This window comes from Mirounga leonina, unplaced genomic scaffold (genome assembly GCF_011800145.1).
Source record: "Mirounga leonina isolate KUSES-001 unplaced genomic scaffold, KU_Mleo_1.0 Mir_53, whole genome shotgun sequence".
NCBI lineage: Eukaryota > Metazoa > Chordata > Mammalia > Carnivora > Phocidae > Mirounga > Mirounga leonina.
In genome coordinates, this window is record NW_023270807.1 from 73,496,958 (window position 1) to 73,520,352 (window position 23,395).

Sequence of the window (23,395 nt, forward strand, 5' to 3'; positions counted from 1 at the left end):
ACAACAGAGTGGAAAGCATGGGAATGTACCCAAAGTCTTTCCTTTCCTTCCCAGGACGTCAGGCGAACCAGCTTTTTATACCCAGTGGTAATGCAGGTATTGATGACTAATGGACCCAGTCATTAGAAGGACAAATTCTGGGACAAATAGGTAGTGAGAAAGACAACTCAAATAGCTAAACTTGAGGTAGAGGTGATAGGGGGTAGGGGTGGTAGAGAGAAAAGATTAGTTGGAGAATATTCTAAATCACTAGTTATGTATAAGAAGGGGATGGGAGGGAGTGAAGAGAGCAAACACACAAATCTTATATAATGGAAATAAAAATGACACTGGCAAAATATTTCAGGGCTTCCAAACCATACACTACAATGTAGGTAAGTTCAAAATAGGTTAACTACAATGGGTACTTATCTTTTTTTTTTTTTTTAAAGATTTTATTTATTTATTTGAGAGAGAGAATGAGATAGAGAGAGAGCATGAGAGGGGGAGGGTCAGAGGGAGAAGCAGGCTCCCTGCCGAGCAGGGAGCCTGATGTGGGACTCGATCCAGGGACTCCAGGATCATGACCTGAGCCGAAGGCATTCGCTTAACCAACTGAGCCACCCAGGCGCCCCACAATGGGTACTTATCTTGACTATTACTGTGTTCTAATGTACACAGCAACAGCAAGTCCCCAGAGTCAAGTCATTTCTTTCCTATGATCTCCAGAAGAAAACTCGCTGGAAAATAGGAAAGTAAGAAAATTAAAAATTTCACTCAAATGCTTGCTTCGGCAGCACATATACTAAAAATTTCACTCAATTTTTCACAGGAACAGAGTTATTTCTAATCCCTAATTGTGTATTCAAGGGGTTAAGCACACTCTTGTGAAATCTGTGTTACATATAAAAGTAGACAGATACACAAAGGTTTGTTTAACACCAGAAGATGTTTTTTCTTTTTATTTTATTGTAAAACTCAGAGCCCCATGGCTGTCAGGCATGAATATCTTCAGTGTCAAAAGTCACTAAGGAAATACGATTATCTTATTTGCAGATGCAGTTGGTCCTAAAACCATAAAACGCCACTGGTTTAAAACATGGTCTCTCAACCTCAGCACTACTGACACTGGGGTGGATAATTCTTTGTTGTAGGGGCCGTCCTGTGTTCTGCTGGATGTTTACCAGTACCCCTAGTTTCTACCCATTAGCTGCCCTGTCGCACGGACCCCCAGATGTGACAGCCAGTGTCTCCAGACATTGCCATATGTCCCCTGATGGGGGTGGGGGAGGGCAAAATAGCCCCAGTTGAGAACCAATGCTTAAAACAAATAGTTACATTAGAATAATATTCTGAATACTTTTACAGGACTATGTACTAGGCACAATTCAATTTAATCCTCAGTAATAACTCTTATGAAGTAGGGTCTATTTTGGGGCGCCTGGGTGGCTCAGTTGGTTAAGCAACTGCCTTCGGCTCAGGTCATGATCCTGGAGTCCCGGGATCGAGTCCCGCATTGGGCTCCCTGCTTGGCAGGGAGTCTGCTTCTCCCTCTGACCCTCCCCCCTCTCATGTACTCTCTCTCATTCTCACTCTCTCAAATAAATAAATAAATCTTTTAAAAAAAAATGAAGTAGGGTCTATTTTAGCCCCCATTTTACAGATGAGAAAATTGAGGTACAAAGAGATTAAGTTACTTGCCCAAGGTCAGCGGACACATAAGTAGCAGAGGGGGAAATCAAACACAAGGAATCTGGCTCTGGAGTATGGACTCCTAACTTCTACATGATACCTTTCCTTCCCAGGATGTCAGGCTAACCGGCTGATATAGGCAGAATACATATAAATCAGAATTATTTTTCATTCAAGATTTTTAGTAGTCTTATAACATTGGCCATCTTATATACCCCTAGTGAGTTCAGAAGAGTCATTTGTAAAACAGGAATAATAATGAGATTAAAATAAGATACTTTATCAAAGGTACTTAGGCCTCAAAAAGTTCTAAGAATAATGAATAGAATATTCTTATTTATCCCTACTCTTTACATGTGGATATATCTTTGGTTTCTCTTCCCTGTTTACCTGTGCATAGCGATCAGAATCAGTTATACAAAGAAACTACTGTAAAACCTGGCTTCTTCTGCTTTGGGTTACCCCCACCCGTAACCTGAAGCAGAAAACACTGCCTGACTGGGTCACAGCCTGACTGATCACAAACCACAGCAACAGGCCACACAATTTGCCAATGGCCATTGAGTAGCCCGATTATGCGCTTCGCTGGGCTTCACAGACTGCATCATGCATAGTATCCATAGATAGTAAGTAGAACCCCGCCCCCCAAAGATGTCCACTTCCTAATCTCTGGACGTGTGAAATGTAATTTTAAAATGCAAAAAGAGAGTTCACAAATGTAATGAAAGTTACATCTAATTATCTAAGGATAATTAACCTTAAAACACAGAGATAAGCCTAGATTCTCTAGGTGGAGCCCAACTGAGGCCTTGAAAACAGAGAATGTTCTTTAGCTGGAGGCAGAAGAGATGCAGAAGGGAAAGTCAGAGATTTGGCTGAGTGGCACTCAAGGTGACGTCAGTTTGAAAATGGAGGGGCAACGGGAACAGGAATGCAGGCAGCCTTGAGGCGCTGAGAGGCTCCTCGCTCACAGCCAGCAAGGAAATTGGGACCTAGGCCCTGCAGTTGCAAGGAACTCAATTTTACCAACAACCTGAATGAGCCTCTGAGTGGATTCTCCTCCAGAAAGTCCAGGTAAGGGGCCCAGGCCACCTTCGTTTTGGCCTTATGAGACCCAATGCAGAGAAGCCAAACAAGTCCACTCACTCTGACCCACAGAATGGTGAGACATTAATTATATTGTTTTAAGCTTCTACGTTTGTGATAATTTGTTAGAACACCTGTAGAAAACTGACACAGCACACAACATGCTTGAACAAGGACGAACAGTCACTCACCCACTGCCACATCATGAATTTACCAAGTGGCCCACAAGGGTTTAGAAACCCGGTCTTTCAACCCCCAAACTATTTCTTTCAATAATTAAGATCTGCGTCATCCTGGAAGCAAACGGTTTTACATCCGTTTACTCACTGGCTCCTCACTACAGCCAGGAAAACCGTTCACAGATGAGAAAGGCTCAAAGGCATTGTGTACTTAACAGGGTTGGACTGTTAATAAGTGACAGAGCCATATGCTCTTTCATCTCTTTGCTTTTGAATACATTGCCTTTAACAGTAAAAATGTAATAAGTATAGAGGATTAAACAATGCAAGGCATAAAAGCACAGAAAGACAAATGATTTTCTGCTGAAGGGAAACAGGTAAGAATTTGTGGAACTAGTAAGATTTAAGTTGGGTCTGGATGGACAGGTAAGATTTCCAAAGATGAATGCTAAGATGCGATTTTTTTTTTTTCTTTTGAAACATGGAATCAAATTCTGGTGTGTGTGTTTGTGTGTTTTAATCGGTCACCATTAAAGTTAAAGCGTTTGGGCTTTATCCCATTATGAAGTAGCACTATGAGAGGCTATTAACTAAAGAGCATCTCTGGGTATGTACATTTGATTAATGAACTAGTATTTCGCAGGTATGTTTGTATCACAGTTAATTGAACAACGTGAAAATGCTGGTGAATTGTCATTTCAAGGACACAGAATTTTCTGTAGTGAATATAGAGCGGAACCCCAGACAATCTGCCTCTAACAAGTAGTCCTATGACAAAGACACTTCCAATAAGATAAATGCAGCTGGATGCAGCAGAGATGGAGGGAGACCTCTGTGTAGCCAGGCAACCCTGTCTTCTCCAACACTCAGGAGGCTCCGTGCCATGGCTATATTGGTACTAAAAATCAATACTCCACCCCTTGGCCACAGCTGATTAGACACCTAACTACAGCTGGGTCAGATTCTCCATTCTGGGAATTTGGAATTGAGTCTCTGAGACGCTTTTTGGAATATTAGTACTTGAACTCATTGGGCATGTAAGCTGAAGAACTGAGCCGTAGAGAGCTTGTTTGTAGAAGAAAGAATAAGGTAGATTTATCTAGAGACAAAAGATAAGTAGCCTAGGATAAGAAACTGGAGGAATAGCAGTCTTAGTTCCAGTGGCTTCCAGATTCCTTGTTTTAGGCCCTGTGATGTCTTGCTGCATTTCTTGACTTGGATCCATGAGATACCCTCTCTTATCTTTACAATAAATATCTCTCCCCACTTATTTTAACCTAAATTGAGTGGATTTATATTCTTACAAACAAATGATCCTTGCATCAAATTCTCAAAAAAAAGCACCTGGGACCATGTGTCTTTTCTCTGTTCCAAACACTTGGGAAAACCTCAAGACTAGGTCAATCTACTTGTCTGCCTTCTTCAAATATGTCGGAGTGGCTGAATCCTGCTAAAGAAGATCAAACGAGTGAGCAGATGGGGCCATCACAAATCCATGGCTGCAGCCCCCACTGTGTGCCAGCAAGCCGTCTGTTTCTCTAGTCAACCTTCTTGTTGCCCCTAGTCGTCCTGCAGCTACCACCCCCTCCTCCAGTCCCAACCACTGTGGTCTTCTTGAAAGAACAGTCTCTGTACTTCCCTACCTCGCCTGCAGTATGGATTCCACTCCAAACATGCCACTGAACCTGCTCCAGCAGGGGCTCGATTTCTGCCAGCTTGTTACCAAATCCGAAGACCAATTCTTAGTCCTTATCTTGTTTCTCAGCATCATTTGACACTGCTGAGACTCACAGCTTAAAATGTTAAATATCCAAAAATACTCCCAGGGTGCCGCACTCTGCTAGTTTGTTCTTTCTGTGCTTCTGATGTCCTTGCCTGTTGTCTTGTCCACTGTGAATCCCTTACATGTTGATGTTCCTCAGGCTTTAGGTCCTGGACTCTTGTTAATAGGACACTCTATCCCCAAGGGAGCTCATCTACTACCGAGGCCTAACGGTCTTAAAGAATAGTATCTCTAGTTCGGTCCTGTCTTACTGTGTACTTCCAACGGCCTGCGAGAGACCTTCCACACTTGGACATCTTTCTCATTTAATGCAAAACACCCCAAACCAAATCCATCTCACCTCTCCCCTCTTCTCCTTTCCCTGGGTGCCCCCCATGACCCCCAGTACAAAAACCAGGAACCCAAGCACCGTCTTTGACTCTACTTCCTCCTTCCACCTCCCTATAAATGTTCAAAGTTCTGTAAACGTTGTCTTTTAAATATGTCAAGGATCTGCCCACTTTTGCTTTCCCACCATCCCTATGTTAAGTAAGCCATCTCACCAGGATTACTACAAAGCTTAACATGTGCCCGACTCCAGTCTTATCCAAAAATGCAAATTTGATATTATTTGTCCAGTGTCACCATCACTTAGGACCAAGTAAACATGCTTTGTTGTTACTTCTACACAAAATCTGAGTGCCAAGTCAGTAACAATGCTTACTTTGACTCACAAATCTTTTTTGGTAATATACCACATTATGAATTTAAAATTAATATTTCACTTGTGTTAAAATGGTCATACTTTATGAAATGTCTCCCTTAAAAATTAAATAATTGCAAGATTATTTATTCTAAAATTTAGAAGTCATAGTTGCCCCAAGACTAGGAGGTAAAAAGGAAGCATATTTAGACTTTCTTTCAGACTGTCCTCTTTCTCTCCATCTTGACTTAAACAACTTACCAGAACTTCCAATTATTTTCATTAATGCTCCAAGTATTATTTTAGATAATTATATACACACGCAGAATCATGTATATATTATGTATAAACATGTCATTAAGGTATATACACATACATTAATACATACTAATAAACATGTGCTTCACGTTGAACACAATATTATTAAGAGAAGCTTTTCCAAACAAACTGATCATGGGTTTTACTTTCAGAATAAGTGTAAAAACAAACCAAAACAACAACTAAAGAACTAAAAACCAAAATGAAAATAAACGAAAACAAAACGCCAGCATGTTGTTTGCCACAAGCTGAGACGGAATATCGTCAACCCTTAAGCTCCTGTTCCCCCATCACCTTCTCAGGCAAAGGAGTGACTTTGTGACTGCCAGTTCTTTAGACAAAATGGGTAAGATCCTCAAGGGTGCCAAGGCAAGGGGAGATGGGTGCGTTCGCCAGGAGTGAATGCAGTCATGGGAGGAGGATGTGTGTCAGACAGACTCAATGTCAAAATTCCAGGTGAAGCACCCAGGACCTCTGGAACCCCAGGCAATTCGCATGACCCTTCTTGGCCTCAATTTCCTATATGTAAATGAGGAAAATAATACCGAATTCACAGGGTTGTTCTGAGAATGAAGTGAGTTTAAATATGTTAAGTGCCTAGCCGGTACCTAACAAGAAACAAACCCTTAACAATGGTAAGCTGTAATTACTTTCATATTTTTCACCACTCTAGAATTAAAATTACAGATAAAAGAGACAAAAATCTATGCAAAGATGAGACTGTAAAAATCTAGTTACTGGTTGTTTTAATTATATATAGATCAAGTTACACAGAAAATCACTGAAAAAAGACTATTCTCAGAACAAGAAGAATAACATGCATTCTACTGGGAGAAAGAAGGAAGCATATTATAGAGTATAACTAAAATGCAGTATTTTTTATTAAATGTGTGGTCTTAACTGCTCCCTCTATTTTAAACCTGGAGAAGAAAATTATCAGGTATTATTGTTGTTGTTCTTCAGCAAATTAATAGCTAAAGTTTTAAAAGTCAATTAAAGAATAAATAAGTTGTTTTAAATATTCAGGCAAAATTCTGTTTAAGAAAGAAATATCTAACTGGGGTCTTCTTATATAATGAAGGAAAACTCCAGGATTCATTATTATACAGACCTTCTCTTTTATGACCACTAATGTGCTCTGCGCCCCTGGGGTTTGCGAAGACAGGGTACTCCAGAGTGCAGTACGGGAGTGGTGATCTCACCTCGAGATGGAGGAAGAGCCGTCCCTCCCTGCCAGTTTAGTTTACCACCTTCAGATCAGCTCTTGAAAGTGCTGTCTGCAAAAATCCCCCAGTCCTTTGGACAGCCCTAACAACTCTATGGTGATGCCTGAGATTTCAAATCAATCAAAGGCATTCCTTCCTGAGACAGTCTTTCAGCAATTCCGCTGACAGCCAAAGGCCCACATATATGCTAACCAATCATGTAACTAGACAGTTTCCTCCCTTACAAATTCTGAAACTAGCAGCAAGTGTCCCACAGGTCAGGGAAAAGGTGATCTGTCTGTGCACCAGTGTTAATGTCTGGAGTTCACTTCTCAAGCTTCCAGGAAAGCGAGAGTGCTCTTAGTCCCTGCTGATAAGCACAGTCACTTCGTGATCATTAAGGTGACTAGTCCCACATACAGTCCCACTTCTGCTACTCTTCTGCTATCCACCTTTGTGTCATTAGCTCCACCTCTCTGTGAGAGAAGACACAAAAGGACGGAAGATGATTAATAGCATGGGTAAAAAATATGAAAGAAAAAGACAGCTACATTAAGACAGCTAAAATGAATACTTGATTACCTGTGGCATATTTGGCTGTAAAATCCTAAATCTCTATTACCACATTAAAGCCAAAGTAGGGGATTTAGGTCAAAGCTTTTACTTATCAAGAACACATACATCCAGATTAGTTTTCCTAATGAGAAATCTACAGTCAGTTAACTCAAACCAGGTATTACAGCTTGTTAAACTTCTAGTCCCCAAAGAAGTCCCTTCTAAATGCCTACATTCTAATGTCTTTACCTTATGAAAAGGTGGGGTGTAATTCTCCAGATCACAGGTGGGTGGAGAACTACAACCACAGAAGCAATTACACTGAATCCCAGATTTACAGGCAGATTCTAATGCAACTACATTAAAGAAGCATTAAGAAAGAAATAGATGAACAGCATTTACCCCAAGGTCAACTGTTTTTAAACCTCTGTATTTTGGTTCATCACACTATGCTCTATCTTGGAATAGGACTCTTTCCTATTTATAAAATTACTGTTTATTTGATTTCAATAAATTTTAGAAACATTGACAAGGCTTGGGAAATGCAGGTATCTTGATTTTAACTTTTCCTATTTTCCTCACCACCAACGGCAAGCAGATTTAAAATTCTAAGACTGAAATAAAAAAAAAAAAAACAGATTGAAGGGGCATAAAAAAAAGGCTAGAGAAAAAGGAGATTAAAACATACTCGTGGTCAGCAAAGGATACCTTTACCTGTCTATATTAATCAGTATTTATTAAATAAATCCTACTCTGAAATCTAACATGAAATAACTTACAATTAAAAATAATATCATAGGTCAAAGCTTTCTATTATTTTAGGTTGAATCATAAGAACTTAAAACTAAATTCAGCCAAAATGTTCTTCAGAAAGTCTTTAAGAATATGATGTTCCAATTAAAGGAAGTAAACTTTTAGAACATTAGTTGATGTTCTGTTTCCAAATCTAATCCTCCAGGCATAAACTACAAAGTTAATAAAGACCAGATTAAAACCAACCAAGAACAAATTATTAATTCCGTTTTTCCATTTCACTCTTCAATTCTTGTTTTAAATGCACTAGGAGTCTCTGCTGCAGACGTAGTTAAAGCTGCAGCAGTTCTAATAATCAACGGATTTATCACAAAGGGTGTAGATACTTTCTAAATGAAAGCACCATATGCCTAATTATTGAGCTAAATTTATACATGTAGCTATCTCTGAATGAAACATTTTCAGCCTTTCGGCTCACAGAATATTTCTTTCCATGCCCTTAAGGTATTTCTCCAGATTTCATTCTTCTTTTTTCCCTCTCCCCCAGTCTGAGTGCTGGGTGACGCACCAGGCCAGGAAGCCAGAGGGAACTGGACACTGATGAATGGTCACGCTCTCTATGGTCTTCTCAAGGATGAACATCACTTCTATGAGATAACAACTGAAAGGAGGCAAAAGAATGCTTACTTTCCTGCCACAGGAAGCAGGAATTTTGGCAACAACAACTGAGTAGGGAGGTAACAGCAGAAAACACAAGCTTGTATTGCAGCCCAGGCTTCCTTTTCTTTCCTGGAAATGACTTCTCAAACCCAGTTACTTACTGAAAACCCCTTTCTCAACAAAAGGCCGAGCTTATTACTCTAAACAATCCCTAGTTACTGATAAATAAATACTATTTATTGAATAATGAATGCTATGTGCCAGGCATTATGCTGAGAGATTCACATACATTTCCTACTTCAATTCTCACAATGACTGTGCACAAAGAGAAACGTTAGCCCCATTTCACAGGTATGGAAAGGGACGTTCAGATGGTTTGTACTCTGTTACAGTGCCTCACAGTCAGACTAGAATTTTGGTGATATACTTAAATCGTTTCTCAATTTGGTTACATTTAAGACAAATTGCCTTCCATTGTTATATTCTGGGCTGTGACCTATGGTATAAAAAAAGGTGTCTCCACACTTAAGGGGTCTAACATCTAGTTGGAAGATAACATATATGCCCATGAAATTAGCAACCCACAGGGCAAAGCCAGAAATAACAAATGCCATGGAAATTTGGAAAACGGAGAGAGATCAGTAAATGTTGGGAATGTGAGAAAGGGTTTCATGGAGGACATGGATGCTGAGCAAGTAAGAGGACTTCCGACTGAGAGGAATAAACTAAACAAGGCAAAGCCCTTAATTAGTTGTGTTTTGGAGATGGTATCTATGCAAGTTTAGTTCAAACAGTTTAGTTTAGTTTAACTAAAGCTAAAGTCCCTCCTTATTTAGGAGCTATGACTCAAGAAGCAAACTGAGGCGGAGAAGACCGTGAGTGTCAGCCTAAGGAATGGACACTTCATTCTAGAGCAATGTTTTTCACACTCTAGTCACTGGACCAGACGTATCAGTCACCCGGGAACATGTTAATGGGGCCCACCCAGATCTCCTGAGTCAGAAACTCTGGGGGCAGTGCCCAGCAATCTGGGTGCGTTAACTTGCCCTCCAAGGGATTCTGAAGCTGGCTGAAGTTTGAATCCCTACTCCATAAGTGTACTTGAGAGATAGGTGACTTGAAAGAAGTGATATTTTAGGAAAACTAATCCAATAGTGAACTACAGAATGAATTGGAAAAGGGACCATTTACAAGTTCATAAAATTCACAGAGCTTCTACCATGCAATTATTTATACAAGAAAGCCCTTTTCAGGAGCTACAAAATACTTAATTGGGAAACAGAAGACCAAGATTCTTTCCCAAAATATCACTCCTTCTTACAGAGAAAATTTTTATTAAATTCTAATTTCTCTAGTGGAAAATAACCCCTAACCTATTACTTTTCATTTCTGTGTGGTACTGTAAATATTACTTATAAAAACATCATTGTCTCAAAAATATTTCCCGGGGAGGGCAGGGGGAGACCCAAACCAACCTTAATTAGGTGTCTCATGTATAAAATTGAAACCTAAGAAAAATGACAGCTCTTATTAAATGTAGTCCACAACTCTAGATAATAATGAACAGAAATGAATGAGGACTCTACCTAATTTCAAAATCACATACCTGAAAAACAAAATACCAAGTGTAAATATAAAGCAGGCTAACTTTTAAACAAAACAAACTTTTATATTCAATTAAGTGTTGACTTTCAAAGGAATATCACAAGTATCTACATTTATTTCAGCAATGTTGTATCTTCCCAAAAAATTTTTTATGAACAACCTGCACAGCCAGTTTATGAGTCATACAAGAAAATGAATACAGTTTTTCATTTTATAAATCATTGTGAAAACAACTTTAAAACAGGAAAAGGTGTTTCCTATGTTGATCTTTATTCACTAGATCTGGTTCTGAATGACTTTTGACTGTTATAAAGTATCAACCTTTCCCTCAAAAGACAATGGCTTGTAGCCTATGAGGATACATAGAAGGGGCTGCAAAGATGGGTGGACACCATTTTTGGATTCTGTGATTATATAAAGTGGGGTTATGTGTGTCACACTTAACCTGAATAACTCCTCTTGGTATGTTTGCTTAAATAAGCACATTTATTCAAGAAATATTTACTGAGTCCTATTATGGGCAAGGCCCAGGGTTAGCTGACCCATTGGGTGCATGAGGGGGAAGCTCTTTATCTCGTTCTCAAGATGGTAGTCCTGGAAGAGATGCAGGACTATGAAGAGCCAACGTCACAAAGATTCTGTACTCTTGGAGGGAGAGAAAACAAGTACTTCTAACCTGTGCTATGGCTTTATCTTATTACTGATAGAACACTTAATAGATAGTAATTTTTATTCACCCTAACTGCTAAAACAGCTTAACGCGGTAGTTAAGAAATCATCTTCATTTTTTATGCTCCTCAAATTGCCCAACCCATCCGACTTTTTTTGTTGTTGGTAGTGTTGTTTTTAAGCTACTGAGTTCTTCATCACACATTCTAAGCTAAGTAACCCTAGGAGGCATAAATAATGAAGACTAACCAAAATGCTTAATATGAGTAAATGTACACAATGTATTAAATACACGCCAATTACTATATAAAGTTCCTTGTACACTTAATAAGAATGCCTTATAAAATTGCTGACTTGGGCAAATAACTCCTGAAAACACAGTATGGACTGCTGAAGCATTTCTAATTATGAGATGAAAACCTGTAGTTGACTAGATACATTATAACATTCGACACTGCTAGTTGACTACAAAAATAACATGTCTCAGAGAACAGCATCCTAAATATTCTAAAATTACTATCATTTCAAGCCACAATTTATAAAAATAATATAGTACATTTATGTCAATCATTATTCACCATGTTAATGCAGTCTCAAAGCCAAATTTAAACAGTTCTGGTATTTGGCAGACTTTTATGAATTACCAAGGTCAGAATAAAAATACATTCTGAAATGTGCAACTCCTCACTATCTTAAAAATGCATGACTAAAAACACATTATTTGAAGGAGTAGCAAAAAAAAAAAAAAAGCCCAAACTCATAAACAAATCATGCTTTTCTTTTATTCTCAAGATTCCTTAAACAAAATGCATATTTATATTTAAAACACTAAAGGCCTCTAACATATGACATATAATATAATCTTCCCTCTGTAAGAATTCAGCTTTCTCAGACTTGCCATTTTCTGGCATCCCTAAAATCATTTCTGAAATTCTATTTGGACTATTTTTGATCTTCAACTATAAACTTAAAATATTAGGAAACCATCCTGATGAATTCTAAAAAAAAAAGAAGGATCCCTCCCACCTTCCCCAGATCTTCAGAGAGGCCAATACTTTCCTCAAATATCTGATGCCAAAGCCCAACTATAACCTAATAACGAATATGAGCTGACGGGAGCTGTCTGGGTCTTAGCTGAGGAAAAGTGGACTGTTCCAAGGTGCTTGGTAAGTACTCCCATCAATAAAGAGTACTTTTTATCCTAAGTGACCAACCCAGGGAAGAAGCAAATTTTGTTGTAAGTTTTTTTTTTTTTTAAATAAAATGCTGTCTATCACCTTCCTGGCCCTTGCCTCTTTTGGGAGCCCGTGTCCCACCAGCCAGCTTGTTAGATCCACCCTCTCCAATGGACACCCTCCTCCTTAAGCTTCCATGCTTTGCCTTTTCCCCAAATCCTGCCCCTTTAATAACTTCCTTGTTCTATCCAACTCACAATGAGGAAATGCAACTAGTCAACCAACACAGAAGAAAATGTTGCTCAAAGAAAAGCAAATTAAATATACAAGATACTGTTTCATCACCTATGAAATTTACAAAGATTCAACAGACTACATTCACTGTATTACAAGTGAAAGTATAAATTGTTTCTGGAAAGTAATCCCTCAAAATGTACTATGATCCTTTGACCCATTCATTTCCTCTTTCAGGAATTTAAGGGGAAATCCTACTTATGGGGGTCAGGGCAATGAAAAATAAGATGGAAACCTAATGGACAAAGGTGTTTATCTCAGCATATTTTTATGAAAACAAAAAACTGGAAATAACCTAAATGTGCAGGTCCAAGGGAATGGTTAAATAAACTATGATGCTTCTATTTCATATATTATGCTATCATAAAATGACACGTCAAAAGAAAACGAAAAATCACGTTTATATAGTGTGGTTATAACGTTGGGGGGGACCCCTATTTGTTGGGGTGAAGTAGTGTTGGTATTACTTGTGACTAAGTGATAGGAATGTGAAGGATACATTTTTCTTTTTTCTATTCCTGTGTACTTTCAAAATGGTTTTTCCTAAGCCAGCATTGGTTTGCAATGAAATAAGACAAAGAAAGACACTTCCTTCTTCTACAAACCTATTCTCACCTTGCTAAGACAAACCTCAAAGGATGATAATTTCTGCTGGGTAACTTGAGTGATATACTTTTAACAGCAGCCTTTAAGAAGCAATACATCTGAAACAAATAATACATTTATGTTAAAAAAAAAAAAAGGATAGTAGGAAGGGAAAAATGAAGGGGGGGAAATCAGAGGGAGAGATGAACCATGAGAGACTATGGACTCTGAGAAACAAACTGAGGGTTCTAGAGGGGAGGCGGGTGGGGGAGGGGTTAGCCTGGTGATGGGTATTAAAGAGGGCACATATTGAATGGAGCACTGGGTGTTATATGCAAACAATGAATCATGGAACACTACACCAAAAACTAATGATGTAATGTATGGTGATTAACATAACAATAAAAAAATTAAAAAAAAAAAAGAAGCAATACATCAACAAAAGGGAGGCACTGATGGTGAAATTTCAGGCAGCTGGGAATGAGATTTTGCGACTAGGAACACACCCCTGTGCTTCCTTAATCATTCTACAGGGCTGTCCTTTTGCCTTATGCCCTGATAGAGATCCAGCGGGGAAACACCCTGTAGCAGCTCCAGCACAGATTCTTGTGAAAGGGGAACTAGGGTCAGGCAATCATGCCCAAACATCAGTTCAGGGAAGCTGGACTGAAGCTGGACTTGGCCACCCCCAGCATGGACCGTAAGCCCTCACCGCCTATCCATGGGCCCTCTGGTCCCTCAGAAGGATCAAGTGCTCCTCGGAGGACTTTGAAAAGATCGTTCAGTGAGTAAGGGTTGGGTAGATAGTTTCCAGCAGTAGCTCACGGTCTTTGCCTGGCCTGAACTCACTCTCCCCCACAGTCATTCACAGGTCTGTGTCCATGCCCCATGGCCACACCCTGTCCTCATAACCCCTAGCCTCAGCAAACAGGCATCCCCACTGCACAGTGGCCAAGAGGCTCTTCGTGGGCGTGGTGTGCTCTTACCAGCAGCAGAAGCAGGCGACCTTCCTCAGGTTCTCATCCCTCTCTTCCATGCTTCCTCTCCCACCGAGCACCCTCACAGGAAGGACTGGGGACAGGACAGTCCAGTGGGAGACCCACATACAAAAGCATGAAGACGTGCAAATGGAAGTTACTATATTAAGGTCGGCGTGTCACTAAAGGAAAGGATATAGAGCAAGAGTGATGAGAACACAGTGGGGCAGTTTGGGGACTGAGCCTTTGATAAGCTTAATAACCAGGGAGACAAAGGACTGACAGAAAAAAGGAAGTGAAGGAGGCATTCTAGTTACAAAAGACAAGCGAATACAAGGGATGGTGGGCTTTTCAATTTTATTATCTCTGTTCTGGATTATCTGCAGGACTGCTGGACTCTAATGTACCTAAAGCAACTGCCAGAGTATTCAAGACAGAAAGGAGGGCTGCGCCTTTTAAATGCTCTTAAGCCTTAATCTCATTTGGTTTTCTTTCAAGCATCTAATGATCACAGAAGTCTTTATCAGGACCCAGGGCAGGTAGGGCAGTGCTGCCCCTTCTCCAGAGCCAAGGAATTAACCAGCATTGCTTTCTCAAGCAAAGATGTTCCTCTCCCTCTAGGATGGTCTCAGTGGGGCTTCTCACTGCTGGCCTGCCATTCAGGGCTGAAGAGGTGGGGCGGGGGCGGGGGCGGGGGGAGGGCAGGCCAGCCAGCCACCAAAACATAGGTTCTCATTAGAGTCAAGAAATCACAGGCAGAGTGCGGCCTTCAGGCTAAGAGGCAGTTCCCAGCTCTGACGTTAGTGCGTTGGGGGAATCTCAGGAAGTCATGGCTCACCGGGCCCTGGCTCTCACCTGGAAAATTAGGACTGGGCTTCAGGATCTCAGAGGTCTTTCTGGGCCCGAAACCCTAACCAATCTCAATTTGTGGCTCTCAAGGAAGGGCAAACTCTGAGTTACAAAGTACAGCTGATTTATCTGAATTTTGATTATTAGATGATAGACTGAGCTCTGACTATAGCACTGATCATAATTAAGTAAATTTCTGTCAAGTCTGAAGTAATTTTCTTCTCACTTCTTAAAAACATTCCTCCAAAGATAAAACTGGTTCAAATGCACTTTCCCCAATTTCTCTTTTTCTTTTGGGGAACAGTTTCAATGCCTAAGGGGGTAACTCAAGCGCTGTGATTACTCTGAGAAGGAGCCACTTCAGGAACGGGCGCATCTGACTGCGAGAAAGAGACGAATTCTTTCTCAAATACTTGAAATACAGAAGCTGAAGAAGTATATCGTTTTAAAGATACCTAGAGTTTTTTTGGAATTTGGAAGGAATCTGAGAAAATCAGAGTTGACAGTAACACAATAAAATCATAGCCGTCTGGAAAGATCATCGTGATGAACTGGAAATGTATCCTTTTAAGCACCAAACTTGAACTGTTTTTGGTAACCTTTTGAAACTTCGTTATCCACTTCCTGATTTACCAAACATTATGAAACAAAGTAATCTTAGATTGATGGCTTTAGGGAACAACTAGTAGCAGTAATAATAGCAGGTAGCATTTATCATATATTTGCAACTTGCCTGTTATCATTCTAAGTGCTTGCTGTGTGGATGATCACATTTAAACCTTCTGATCCAATGAAATGGATGCCCATTTTTGTCTTCATTTTACAAATGAGAAAACCGAAGCTCTGAAAGAGTCAATCGCAACTTGCTTAAGGTCACTCAATGGAAGGGATTCAGGTCCTGGCCATCTGCCTCCAGACCAGCCCTTCTCATCCCCACCGTAGTGCTGCAAGTGGACGGAGCAGGAACAGGCAAGGGTATCCAGAGACTCTCTAGGACCTACTTGGGCAAAGAGAACTGTGCTCCTACAATAAAGAGCCCATAGATTGTTGTAATTTTTAAATGTATGTTTACTTTTTAAAAAACATAGTCCTTCAGGCTAGCTGTCAATTCTTCTGTTACACATCAGGCAATGTCAAAAGAGTATGCGCACTTAAAGTTTGAAGTAGCTCCCCCATGCCATCACACTCCTCTAAGCTGCCCCTCTTCTTGTCTCTCTTCTTTTCGCTTCCCCACCTCTCTTTGTAAAAAATGTCCAACTGAATGATTACAAATGCCTCTGCTTCCTGCCGAGATCTGTTTATCAACAGAAAAAAATGTCATATCAAACTTTTCCTGGGTGGCTTTAAAAAGAAGGGGTCTTCTAAATCATGCCACTAATAAGATTTAAAAAATGACTATAGTTAATGTAACTTAACTAATACAAGGTCAAATTTATAATACTGCAGAATTGTGTTTTGTACTCATTCTACATTAGAGTCTGCAAATGATGAATATGGCCAGTCCATTTGTATACTTCTGTGGCATTTTATTTAGGAGGCAAGCCATGTTAAGACAGTGAGCAACACTCACCAAGGATCCGGCTTCCATCCTCAACTCTAATCTGATTTCCGGAATAATCTCTGTCTCAGTTGCATCTACTGTAAAATGAACAAGCTGAGCTATCTCTAAGGACTCATACAGAACAATATGACTTAGAGCATATGTTTACTTTTAAAAATCAGAGAGTTATAATTTTTATGGCATATTGTTGGTAAAAGAAAAAACCTGCATAGTTTGTATAAAGGATCTTTAAAAGCAGATTTGGGAGTGAGGGTTAAGGCAGGGCTGATTAGAGGTAGTCCAATTACTTAACACTAAACAAGACACGAGGCTAAGAATTGGAGGAAAAGTCATGACTTAATTTTCCCAAAGAAATAATTCTCTTCCTTAAACTACCAAATATTGGTTTCTCTATTACTCTTTTGTCTGGTTAGGGGAGAGGCATTTCATAGTATCTCTGGAATCCATGGGGTGGATGGTTCTATTTTGATCAATCGATACTCATCTTTGACAAAAACACACATTTTTATGGTTTTGTAGGTTATGAAGAACTTAAAAGGTCACAGGTTCTCTATTGGACTATGGGCTATATGCAGGTTCCAATGCAGTTCTGATCTACCCATGTATATTTATCTCTCATCACTCACACTGATCTGTAGGTATTCCTCCCTTCTGACCTTGAGACACATGCTGGAAACTCTCTTTATTGAAGAATTTGTACTACCACAGCTTATGGAATAATTCAATATAAATATATAAGTTTCCCACTGAATTCCAACAAACTCACATTTCATACAAAGGCACTTACTATACATGTGAAATACCAAGATAAATTTCTCAGGATGGTTTATTTGATCAGCTCACCTAAAAAATACAGAAGCATTGACTCAAAAATGCATTTTTTTAACCACTTTTCACACCTTAACTAGGTTCTAAGGCCTATGAATCTTAAGTTACCTAGTAAGAGGAAGACAGAATATTCCTCTCAAACAAATTATCAATAGCTACAGAAAATTAAACTGAACGTAATTGATCATCCATTAACAATTTTTTCTTGCTTTCATGTATTGAAGTTCAACAGTCAGGATCTACTCTACCACTTACACTGCTGAAATCGTCATTTATTCATTTACCTATTAAAGAGAAAAAAATTTTACAAATACTCTATGACCTACCTGCTCTGGGGAAAAACCTAAGAGTGGGGGAATCTTGCCTTTGCCTCTAGTCAATGTCAGGTATGTTTCAGAGTAGGGTGAGCAGAACAGGCAGGGTAACTCAAGGGTATTGAAGTTCCTCTGGAGTCAGGTCTTCAAATTCTGGCTTTTATTATTTTGCAAATATTATTTTCCACATCAGAACTACCCATACAGATAAATTGGAAAGTTAAGTCTTCAAAATAAAAGTATTAGTCTGTCTGGGTAGATTATTCCTACATCTGATCTTTAATAAAAGGGTTAATCATCAAAAGTTAACATAAATGATAGACTCAAGAACAACATAAGGCTAGTGTGTAAGGCATAAAAATACATTTTAACCATTAGCCATCAATATGAACATTTTCTTTAAACTTATGATCATATCAGTAGGTCTGGAATAAAAAACTAAAGAATGCTTTGAGAAACCTATAGACAACTGTGACTGCCATGGCTGACCAATCCTAAAGCCTTGCCTGAGAGACCCCAAGCCGAGTGTCAGACCCTTCACTCCTACCCCATTTAGGTTGGTGGAGACTCCAGTTTGAGAAGGGAGGAATCCCCTCTGAGAAGATGTCTTCAGCCCCTATTACTTAAGGACTCCCCATAATTCCAGGAGATGAAAACCAAAATTATTCATCCTCTAAATTAGGATTATGGCTCTAATCCTAAAGGACTGTACAAGTTCTTTGTACAGGCTCAGAACAAAAAAAAAAAAAAAAAAAAAGAAAGAAAGAAAAGAAAGAAAGAGAAAAAGCTTCCTGATTTTTAAGAAAGGGTTAAGGTAGAAGAGGAACTAGACTATTCGTTTAAAAATTCCATGGTGTTATTTTAACTTTGGTCCTTCATTATTTTAACACTGCTTTTTAAAACTAAGGATAACTTGAATACAATTTTAAAAAGATCAAACTCATGAAAATATATTCTATGTATCATAAAATTCAGGGAAATTCCAGAGTTGATTTTTTACAAAGTTTTCATGGGGCGGGGGGAGCATCTTGATTTCAATTTTAAGTATTACATCAAAGTTTTACCATCCATCAAATTAGTACTGGAAAGCATATAATGGCTTTTTGTGAAGGGAGCTAGGTAATATCCTATTTGAAATTATGACTGTCTCCTCTAGGCACAAATTTGTTAAAAATTTACCAAAGTACCAGTAACACAATTGTGTTGGCATTATAAAAATAGTATTAGCTGTCTTTAAATTTACAAATTAAATGTTTGGCTCAGAAATTATAGTCTAAGCTCTCAACATATTAGACTTGCCTATACTTTCTAAATTTTAGCTATAAAACTGTTAATACATTCAGGTGTACTAACACCTGAGAGAGCTTAAGTATATAAAGAGAACTAGAAAATACAGGGACAACAAAGATCAAAACCAAGACAAAGATCTACTGGTCCATGACAAAAAGTCCACGGTGGTACCAGAAACTGAATATAAAAGTGTGAAGTTAAAGCGCAGTGCTCTATTTACAATAGGTAACCACTCTTTCCTTTCTAAAACTGAACATTTTCAGCACAGTTTTAGAATAGCATTTTTTTTTTTTTTTGGTTTACAAAGGAACGCATCTGCCTGAACTAATCTGATGAAAAACCATAATCCATTTCTTCCCATTAGCTTTTGACTAAATACTGAAGCTAATTATGCTAGCTTTTCTGGGTTCTCACGGCAACACGGAATTTTAAAGAACACATTACTTCCACCACTTTATGCAAGACTGGCAGTTTCAAAACATCTAAGTGCTAAGACGTTAGCACCACACAGATACAAAAGGCTACGTCAATTTTCTTTACATGGCTAATTAAGACCTTTTGATTTAGAGGGCGCCTGGGTGGCTCAGTTGGTTAAGCGACTGCCTTCAGCTCAGGTCATGATCCTGGAGTCCCAGGATCGAGTCCCGCATCGGGCTCCCTGCTCGGCAGGAGCCTGCTTCTGCCTCTGACCCTCCCCCCTCTCATGTGCTCTCTCTCATTCTCTCTCTCTCAAATAAATAAATAAAATCTTAAAAAAAAAAAAAAGACCTTTTGATTTAGAGAGACAGATAACATGGATCCAGTAGGGGCAGATAGGCATACTGTTAATATGCTGTCCTCAATTCCCACTGCTTTTGCTCTTGACGCACTTTTAATCACTATTGGTTGGTAAGGATAGCTTTTCAACATCCATGCATCTTTAGTATTTAAAATCATTTCCTTGGACAACTGTGATCTGCACTAACTGGCAGCTCACAGGAATTTAGAGGCAAGAAATGTGTGAATTACACTGTTTTAAACTTAAGGGAAACATAAGCATATAGATTTACGGTTGATTTACCTATGATTTTGTTTGGATATTTTTAAGGAGGATGGGAGATGAAGAGATGAGGGAAATTGGTGAGAAATAGAGCTTTTTATCCATTTTCCTGGTTTGGTATCCCTGACAGGATTTCATGGAGAAGGCAATCTGCTAGAGAGAAGTTGTCCGGGGACATAAAATATATTCCTCCAAGTCTGGGAGGTTCTATGCCTGAAGAAGGGTCCCAAAGCAGAAAGGCTGATGGGCTTGAAGGAAGCTATCTGCACAGAAGGATGAAGGCACCCTCTTTGTGCCTAGGGTAAACTGAAAGGGACCCAAATCTACTTTAACTTGCTCAATTACAGCTAAGCCAAATTCATCTGGTTTTATACTAAAGTCACAAATCCTGTAACAATCAAGCTGCCTCCATTCTGTAGGTACTCAAGCTAAATACCTCTTCACCAACTCAAAATTGTTTACTCTCTGAAAATGGGAGAATGAGGCCACTTCCTTTCCTGATTACCTACCCAATGTCAAAACATAAAATTTATTTTCACAGAGACTCTGACATTTTTTGAATGCCAAAATATTACTTCCACTTATAACACATTTTAGAAATCTGAATCAAGATTTGGGATGAAATGCTTTTAATATGGTTCCTCCAGCTCTTGGATTGTGTTAAAATTCAGGCTGGTATAGTTTCACACAGGAGAGTAGCTGTGGAAGGAAGCACGTCCACAAAGAGCCTGCTGACTGGTGAAAGGTGACCAGGAGAAGCCCTGGCTTCAAGTCCTAACTTGGTCACTAACTAATTCTGGGGCTTTGGGCTCCTCAAATTTCATCTTTAAATTGACAGTCTTAAATGACTTTAAAGGTCCCCCTCAGCTTTAAGCCAGTTAAGTGGCCATATGCTACAAGTGCTAACTGAAAATTACAAGAAATAAATTATGAAAGACTTATCGAAGTCCATGTTTGTCTTGGATTAAGTTTGTCATTTTTGTGTTGCTGTGGAGGCAAACCTGTTGCATCACATAAAATACTCTTTCTCACTACACCAGAAATACAAGAGACAATTGGCTGGCTTTTTAAATTTTTCATTTTTTAAAATGTAAATAAACAACAGTGTGCCCCCTATGATAGAAAGTTCTCAAGTTTCACCTTTATAATCTATAAGTACACACAGGATGCCACCTGGGAGCATAAGGCCACATGACTGAAGGCCAGGGAGTGCTGGCTTGCTGTTAGAACCTTTTTATCCTGCATGAGCAATGCTTTGTGTTTACGTTCAACCTTCATTTCGAGCCACGTCCAAGCCTCAATAGGGGGCTGTTTGGGACCTTCACTGTCAATGTTCTCAGGCAGGGACGATTACCCGTGAGGAGGCCCATGAGAGAGGAGGTTTGCACGCCACCTCACCTGCCCATGTATTTAATACCTACCTCACGTGGTTTATGCTTACCAGAGCACGCAAATTAAAAGCAACGGGATTCAACCTCAGATCTTAATTGGCCACATCTACTGTGATAGTAAAAAAAGGAAAACTAAAGAGCCTTTGACATTGCACCTGGTGGAAGCTGAAAAGCTCTCTGTCCCCTTACACTGTAATGTTACAGTCGTACGAGTTTCAAAGGTTTGTCTTTTTCTCCCCAAAAAACGCTGCCAGGCAGGAGGGGTTTCCAGTACGGTGCACTCACCTCTTTGATCTTTGCCCTCTTGTCGCGGATGGCAGCGTCGCCCGGCTCTCGGCCAACCGCCCCGATTGGGGGCACGAAGTCTAGCGGGGGCAGCCTCCTGAACACCGCCTTGTCACGCAGCTGGTCCTGGGCCACCTTCTCCTTCTCCAGCAGGATGTCTCTTTGGATCTCCTCGGGCAGCTTCTGCAGGGTCTCCTTGGCTTCCCTGAGAGCTCGCTCGTGGTTTTCGCGGATCCTGGCCAAGTTGTCCTCCAGGGCGGCCGCCGGGTCCCCGGGCGCGCCCTCCTCGCCGCGCCTGGCTCGCCCATCTGCTGCGTCCTCGGCGCGCGCCCCGGGCCCGGGCTTATGGTCGGCGGCCGACTGCAGGGCGGGGCTGGAGTGGAACAGGACCCCGCTGAGCAGCTTGGAGGAGTCGGGCAGGAAGAAGATCGCCCCGAAGCAGAGCGTGATGAAGGCGCTGAACACCAGCAGCAGCACGAACTTCTCTGTCAGGCGGAAGGCGGCGGGGCCGGATCCCTTCCTGCCGCCGCTGCCGCCGCCGCCGCCGAGCCCCCCGCCCAGGCCGCCGCCCAGGCCGCCGCCCGCCGGGCTGCTGAAGAGCGGCAACAGGCCCCCCACCGGCATCCCTCCAGCCGCCGCGGCCGCTGGGGTGCCCGCTGTCCAGTGGCCCTGCGCCGCGCCGCTCAGCAGCCAAACTTCGCCGCCGCCCGGCGTCAGCGGCTGCGGGGCTGGGTCCTGCGCATCCAGGCCGCCCGAGCCCCTGGGCTGGGCTGCAGGTATGCCCTGGGGAAACAACGCTTCTGTGGGTCTTCTCCCAGGGGCAGCTCCTTTGGCAAACAAGCACGCGCGACAGACCGCTGGCCGCAGCCCCTGCGGGGAGAGAAACAGTAAAATGTAGTAATTACGATGATGGTGATAAAGTTTCCAGCGGTCTCCGCCCTCCGACGGCCGTTTTAGCCGCCGGGACAGCTCCCCCAGCGCGGAGTCGGGAGTCTGGCTCCGGGCACCGCCCTCGGAGCTCACTCTTTGGACTTGGGGTGAAGTTTTCTGGTCCCGGGGGGACTGCGTGTCCTGCGCACACTTGGAGCAGGGCCGCGTGCGGGCACCTCCTGGAGAGGGCAGCGCACCTCTGGGGCAGGAGGGACGCAGCGCGGGTCGGGGGGCTAGTCAACTTCGCCAGCTCCCCATCTCGGAGCTGCGACTAGCTGCCACGGCTTCCCAGGCGGCGGCTGAGCGTGCAGCCCGGCCGCCCCGCAGCCCTGGTCGCCGCTCGTCTGGGCTAGCGCGCCGACCCGCGGGCGAGTAGGAGCGAGCAGGGCTGCACGGTGCCCTCCACCGCGGCCCCGCGAGCACTAATACCACTGCCGGTCTCCGGGCATTCGGAAACGGGGGCGGTGACGCGTCCGGAGAGTGATGGCGCGGCCGGGCCAATCACGCACCGCTCAGGGACCCGCGGGGGCGGGGCCGAGGCGGGGAGGGGGCCGCGCGGGGCGGGGAGTTTACGGGAAGCGCAACCTCGCGGGGGCCCGGCCGGGGGCGGGGAGGTCGCCGGTCTGGGAGGCGCGAGGCCGGCGGGAGCGGCAGTGGGGAGGCCGCCTAGACCCGAGCCGGAGGCAAAGGGCGCGAGGAAGCGGGCTGGGT

The 23,395-nt window shown here is 41.6% G+C and overlaps 1 protein-coding gene across 2 annotated transcripts in view; it reads right to left on the bottom strand.

Moving 5' to 3' along the window:
- MAN1A1 (mannosidase alpha class 1A member 1) overlaps positions 1–23,169 on the bottom strand; it is a 163,750-nt gene extending 140,581 nt beyond the window's left edge. The window contains exons 1-2 of one of the 2 annotated variants that reach the window (XM_034990408.1): positions 22,882–23,099; positions 21,755–22,624 (exon numbers count right to left, since the gene is read on the bottom strand). In XM_034990408.1, coding sequence (XP_034846299.1) covers positions 21,755–22,378 — 624 coding nt within the window. In that variant the 5' untranslated portion in view covers positions 22,379–22,624; positions 22,882–23,099. Of the gene's footprint in view, positions 1–21,754 lie in introns of both variants that reach the window. The other variant, XM_034990407.1, reaches the window with a different exon arrangement.
- Between the last annotated feature and the right edge of the window lie 226 nt (positions 23,170–23,395).